Source organism: Triticum dicoccoides, chromosome 7B, assembly GCF_002162155.2.
Source record: "Triticum dicoccoides isolate Atlit2015 ecotype Zavitan chromosome 7B, WEW_v2.0, whole genome shotgun sequence".
In the NCBI taxonomy this organism is placed as follows: domain Eukaryota; kingdom Viridiplantae; phylum Streptophyta; class Magnoliopsida; order Poales; family Poaceae; genus Triticum; species Triticum dicoccoides.
Genome location: NC_041393.1, coordinates 638,095,920 through 638,102,359, shown reverse-complemented (window position 1 = coordinate 638,102,359; position 6,440 = coordinate 638,095,920). Strand labels below are relative to the sequence as shown.

The window sequence follows — 6,440 nt, the reverse complement described above, 5'->3', positions numbered from 1 at the left end:
CAAAATCCTAGTTCATCTCTTGTATCCAATCTTGTATCAAAACCACAAATTGGTACCTGTGGGTTGCTAGTAGTGTTGATTACTCCTTGTAGTTGATGCTATTTGGTTTACTTGGTGGAAGATCATATGTTCAGATCCTTAATACATATTATTATCCCTCTGATTATGAACATGAATATGCTTTGTGAGTAGTGACGTTTGTTCCTGAGGACATGGGTGAAGTCTTGATATTAGTAGTCATGTGAATTTGGTATTCGTTCGATATTTTGATGAGATGTATGTTGTCTTTTCCTCTAGTGATGTTGTGTGAACGTCGACTACATGACACTTCACCATTATTTGGGCCTAGAGGAAGGCATAGGGAAGTAATAAGTAGATGATGGGTTGCTAGAGTGACAACAGCTTAAACCCTAGTTTATGCGTTGCTTTGTTAGGGGCTGATTTGGATCCATATGTTTAATGTTGTGGTTAAGTTTACCTTAATACTTTTTTTGTAGTTGCGGATGCTTGCAATAGGGGTTAATCATAAGTGGGATGCTTGTCCAAGTAAGGGCAGTACCCAAGCACCGATCCACCCACATATCAAATTATCAAAGTAGCGAACGCGAATCATATGAGCGTGATGAAAACTAGCTTGGCGATAATTCCCATGTGTCCTCGGGAGCTCCTTTTCCATTATTAGAAATTGTCCAGGCTTATCCTTTGCTACATAAAAGATTGGGCCACCTTGTTGCAATTTATTTACTTTATTTACTTGTTACTCGTTACCATTTATCTTATCACAAAACTATCTATCACCTACAATTTCAGTGCTTGCAGAAAAAACCTTACTGAAAACCACTTATCAATTCCTTCTGCTCCTCGTTGGGTTCGACACTCTTACTTATCGAAAGGACTACGATTGATCCCCTACACTTGTGGGTCATCAACGAACCATTTCTTTCCTCTCTCCCGCGTGCAATCCAAGTCTGGCCGGATCATCGGGTGGCAAGACTTTGTCGACCGTTGTAGCCACCTCATCCTCGTCGTAGCCCGAATGGAAGAACTCACAGATGAGATCGGACGGGGTCGAAGACGACGGAGAGGCCGTCGTCGAGTCCCCATCCTCATCCAGGTCATCCTCATCGGAGTCCGCTAGGGCCCAAAAGCGGCCACCGACCCGCCGGCGATCCCCGCTCGATGAGAGCGGGACGCCTGTAGTCGCCCCAGTAGTCGTCCCAGAATGTTTGTTCATAGGATTCTTTTCCTTTTTGTCAACTTTTTGCACCCAAGGCCAAGAACAAACCTTTTACACTACATGAAAATTTCATAAATGCGTGATGAACGTTTTATTTTTTAAACTAAATCAATTTATTGAAATATATGTCTTTAGAATATATTTTCAAAATATATAAACAGAATAGAAAAAAGAAGAACGAATGAATAAACTCAGGACAGCCGTACGACTCCATCGAACGTGCGAAAACTGGGCCGGCCCACTACAGCCACAAGCAAGACAAAGACGCTCCCCCAAACCCTCGCTCGCCGGCAAACTCCGGTCGTCGCCCGATCCCGCCGGCCGCCGCGCCCCTCGCCGGCGGCTACCACCCACAACTCTTGGACTGGGGACGGGAGCTCAGCCCAAAGTCAGGCTGCGTTGGTCCCCCAACCCCTGCTCCCCCTTCCTCCCGACCGATTCAGCAACCCACTCGCTCGCTCCCCATCAATCAAGGAGCAGGGGGGCAGAGATGGCGGCCATGGGCGACGACCTGCGGCTGGACCTCGACAAGCTCCCCATCAAGCGCCTCGAGGCCATCGACGAGGCCGGCAACGAGCACTACCCGCCGTAAGCCCCCCTCCCCCTTCCCTCCCCTTCCCTCGATCCAAATCGCCTGCTCACCGGCGAGCACGCGGCCGCAGGGACGGCAGCAGCGAGGAGCAGAGGCTGGCGGCGCGCGTCGACTTCTCCTGGGTCGTCGAGCGGGACGCCAAGAAGGCCAAGAAGGCGGCGGCCGAGGACGTCGCCCACAAGGCCTGGCCATGGCAGGGCCTCCACGACAGCCTGCAGCTGGCGCAGCAGGAGCTCACCGTCGTCCTCGATCTCATCTCCACGGTCCGCCCACATCTCTGTCCGTCCGCATGTCGGCCCGATGACGCCCTCGTATGTCGGATGCGATGATGTTCCTGGTTATTATGGATGGATAACAATGCAGGTCGAGGCGAACGATACTGTGGCCTTCGCGGCCATCTCCAAACCCAAGCCGCTAGTGGACGAAGTCCTCGTCGACATGGCCCTCTCCGCCGCCACCAAGCTCCAGCGCCTTCGGGTATGCCCCTGTTAATCTGCAGTAGAAACTAATAGAACATTTGTATCCAATTAGTACAAGACAGACAAAATGGGAGCAGAAGTAAACTGCAATGAAAGATGTTTCAAGTAGTTCATGCTTGCCGTCTCAGAAAGAAAAAGAAAAAAGGCAGTTCACGTTTGAACTTACACCATAGATCCTAATTGTTATGCTATCTCAGCATCTGGGACGGTACTTCAAGCAATCGGCCAAAACGATGGAGCAGCAGTTCCAGAAGGAGGCTAAGTTCTACGGCTCATTGATCAGGTTTGTCTTGTTTCAGGAATTGTGAATTTCAGCTATCACCTAAATAGTGATGTTTGTATTATAACCAGTGTTGTTGGATTGGCAGGTTGCAACAGAACTGGAAAGTTAAGAGGCAGCGTGGGAATGCTCCAGGAAGTAACAGCTTCATGTTTGATGTAGTTGACACTTCTCAGTTGGACACAGAAGTGATGCCCCGATTGTCATCATTGTCTTTCGTTCCAATCGATCAGGACTCATCGGGTACTTTGTCTGTACAAGTCCCACAAAAGTCGTGCCGTTTCTTGAGCCTTCAGTTTCGTGGGGACAGTGCCAGCGGTGTGGAAAGCTACACTTGCAAAACGAAAGGTGTCTCAAGCACCACTTCTTCTGCAGCGGAAGATGATGCCTCAGAGAATGATGATGTCAATAAGTCTGTCAAACAAGCGCATTCCATTCTTCGCAATATCCACAAGTCAATATTTGAGGAGCAGGTTGTCTAAATGCTTTTGATTATTAAATACCTGTCTTTTTGACCAACTAGAGTTCCATGAAAATTTATTGCTGTGACAAATTTTGCCCTCTCCGTTCGTCATTCTTTATCTACCATACTACCTTGTGCTTAGCTAAGTGTATGCCTTTGTAGGTATTTGATATGATGATCCGTGAGACATTTGTCCAAACTCAAGGAGTCAACGTAACTGGAATGCGCGAGGATTTTCTCCAATTAGCCATTGGCCAGGAAAACTTGTTGTGCCTTTCGCTTGCGAATTCTGGACAGGACAGTGACTCGGAAATGGCAGGCCATGAAGAGCACACTAATTCAGAGGCGAATCTTGTGTTAGCCACCACCAATGGGAAGCAGGAGCCTTTAAAAAGCAACCCCTCAGGGTTTCTTAACCCGAAAAGTCTGGAGATTTACCTGCTACATATGTTCCATGACAACATTCTTAAGAAAGTCAGGGAGAAATATCGTAATATTGTTCGCTACCAGAGTCCTGCTCACACTGCAGAGCCTGCAGGTGACGAGTGTGGCTCGCTAGGCCATTTCTGCATGACAGTTGCTCATAAAATATTTTCAAATAAAGTGCAGCTGGAGCTGGAGTGTGTGGTATAACTACTATTTTTTTTTCTGTTCGTCAATGCAGCAGTATATATACCATGGGTATAGACTGGTGTATCTAACTTCCTTTTTACTAGTGCAGGTTAGCAGGGTTCCGTATCTCCATCTGCAGTCCCTTCCTACATGGCATTCCCGAACTTCTTCCTGGTCTATCTGCCTAAGCGTCCCGCAGCCTATTTTGGCTGCTGACCGGCTCATGAAGCCTTCGGACAATGGTGAGCCTGAATACAAATCTTCCAGGACACAGTTCAACATGAAGATTGTCTTGAAGGATGGCCAGATAAGTTTGTTGGGCGAAGGTTCTCCGAGCATTGCTGGATCATTGACCAGGAAGCCCTCGGATGGGTATCTGATAAACAGTTACAGCTGTGACTTGGAGGACCTCCCAACGATGGTTCTGCAGCAGGTAAACTTGTGATGAAGCTTCTTGAGTTATTATCCTTCTATCATGGCTAGATTAGTTTACCAATGTTACTACTGTTGGGAGTATTTATGATTCAGAAGGGTGAAGCACCATTTGTGCCTGGAAAGCGCATGAACCACTTGATCATACCATGATCAAATTTAGTAAATGCAAGTGCCCTGTGATTGGCTGCAATGTTTATTGTTCAGTCCCTGCACTCCATGCAAGTTTGTCTGACTAGTAGAAAGTGTTGAGTTCCAGTATGGCTTCAGGGCAGACTGCAGAGAATACATATGCTGATACATTTTAGGATCTTTGCCATGCTTCCATTTTACAATAGGAGTGTTGCTTCAAGATCTACTTCATCATGATAGTGTACAGAGCACATCATCTGCACATATATGTATGTGTCTGCAGGTGGCGAGCCAGGTGATAAACTGGCTCCACGAGGAGGCGCAGGTCCTGGGGGTGAGTGTGACGAGGGACTTTTTAGGCCTCTACTTTGACCTGGACCACGGCGACACGACGCTGGGCCTGGTGGCGCAAGTCGACCCGGACGATGCTTATGGGTGCGTGTCGTGGTACCTGACGGTGGACCACCCGGCGGAGGAGGACGGGAAGGTGCCAGCGGTGGACGACCCCTGGGCGGAGAAGTGCAGGTTCCTGGGGTACCTGTCCCTGGAGGTGCTCCACGCCACCCTCATGGACCTCATCAACCTGTGTGATAACCGGCGCCCACCCGCTGAGATGATGGTAGAAGTGTGCAGCAGTGCTGGATTCGTTTCTTACTGTGCGCATTGACTGACTAATGCTGGATCTGGAGTTGTCAGAGGCATAAGCTGTTGTATTAAGGAAAGCACTTTCGACTAGTTGGTAGCATCAGTGAGAAGGTTCCAAAATTTAGACCTCTTTTTTGGCTACCCTAAGGATAGTTTGTGGGCAAATCAATCTGCTACAAGTTGGTACTTACTAGAGTCTTAGATTCAGAAAACACAAGCTAGCACTGTATTCTCATACAATTGATGTACATTTGCTTCAGGCCAGACAACAGAAAACAGTTGAAGTCACATAACATATGTCTATATAAAACCAGATTTTGAATGGACCGCAATATCTGGGGAACATTCCCTGGGAGTGTTTTCCTAGCAAACGCTCGAATTGCCATGCAATATGATCTAAAGTTACCATGACAATTTTACAAGAATTGCCTGTATTTCAGAGACGTTCATGAGGCGGCAGCCATGGTTCGTTCCGTGCAGCTATGTGGTCACGTCAGTTTCGATGGTCCTCAAGTTTTTATAGGCCCCATAGTGATGTTGCTCGCGTCACTCGCCGTCGGCATGCACGATATCCATTGCACATTGTCGTTGATTCGCTGTACAGGTGAGCCCATAACCCTCACTCACTAATTTTTTTCATTTCCCTGATAAAGAGCAGTATATTAATATCATTAGACATTAAACTCGATTGTCTGGGAGGTGGTTCCAGGTAGGCTGTGGCCTACGGCAGGGGGATCCCATTTCCCCCTACCTCTTCATCATCGTCGCCGACGTCCTTCAACGTCTCATCCGCCACGACGATGAGCTGCGCCACCCCCTGCTGCCGGACGCCCCGGCGGTGGTGCTTCAGTACGCCGACGACACCCTGATTATCATGAGGGCGTGTGGGCGGGGGGCGGCGCGCCTAAAGCTGCTTCTGGACCAGTTCGCAGAGGCCACCGGGCTGGTGATCAACTTCGCCAAAAGCACCCTCGTCCCTATGCATGCCGATGCCGACGTTGTGGAGCAGGTGGTGGCCGCCTTGGGGTGCGCCGCCGGCGTGTTCCCACAGTCGTACTTGGGCCTGCCTCTGTCGTGGGAAAAACTGCGCTTCGCCGACTTCTTGCCCATGATCGCGAAGGTGGATAAATACCTTGCCGGTTGGGCTGCTCGCCTTCTCTCGCCAGCTGGGCGGCTCGTCCTCATCAACGCCGTCCTCGACGCCCTGCCAACCTATGCCATGGCGGCGCTTCTCCTGCCGCCTGCTGTCATCCATGCTCTGGATGGGCTCCGTCGCTTATTCCTCTGGAACGTCGCTGAACGGGTTTCCGGTGCCCAATGCCTGGTCGCGTGGCGGCAGGTCTGCCGCGCTAAAGCCGAAGGTGGCCTGGGGGTGCGTGACCTGGCCACCCAAAATGAGTGTCTCCTTCTCAAGATGATACACCGGCTGCATGCCTCGCCGCGGCCGAGATGGGCGTCGTGGGTCTGGGCTGGCGCGACCGGTCACTCTCTCCTCTCGCGCGGCGAGCGGGCGCTGGGCGAGCACCGGGCCTCCATCGTCAAGCTGCTACCGCTCTACCGATCCCTCA

At 50.0% G+C, this 6,440-nt stretch overlaps 1 protein-coding gene across 1 annotated transcript; it reads left to right on the top strand.

Moving 5' to 3' along the window:
- The first annotated feature begins 1,465 nt into the window (after window positions 1–1,465).
- On the top strand, window positions 1,466–5,194 carry LOC119337990 (mediator of RNA polymerase II transcription subunit 17-like). Its single transcript, XM_037610281.1, has 8 exons — window positions 1,466–1,825; window positions 1,900–2,092; window positions 2,193–2,306; window positions 2,506–2,591; window positions 2,677–3,061; window positions 3,214–3,678; window positions 3,773–4,096; window positions 4,511–5,194. Exons 1-8 carry the CDS (start codon window positions 1,728–1,730, stop codon window positions 4,892–4,894), a joined length of 2,049 nt encoding a protein of 682 aa, XP_037466178.1. The 5' UTR covers window positions 1,466–1,727; the 3' UTR covers window positions 4,895–5,194.
- The last annotated feature ends 1,246 nt before the right edge of the window (window positions 5,195–6,440 follow it).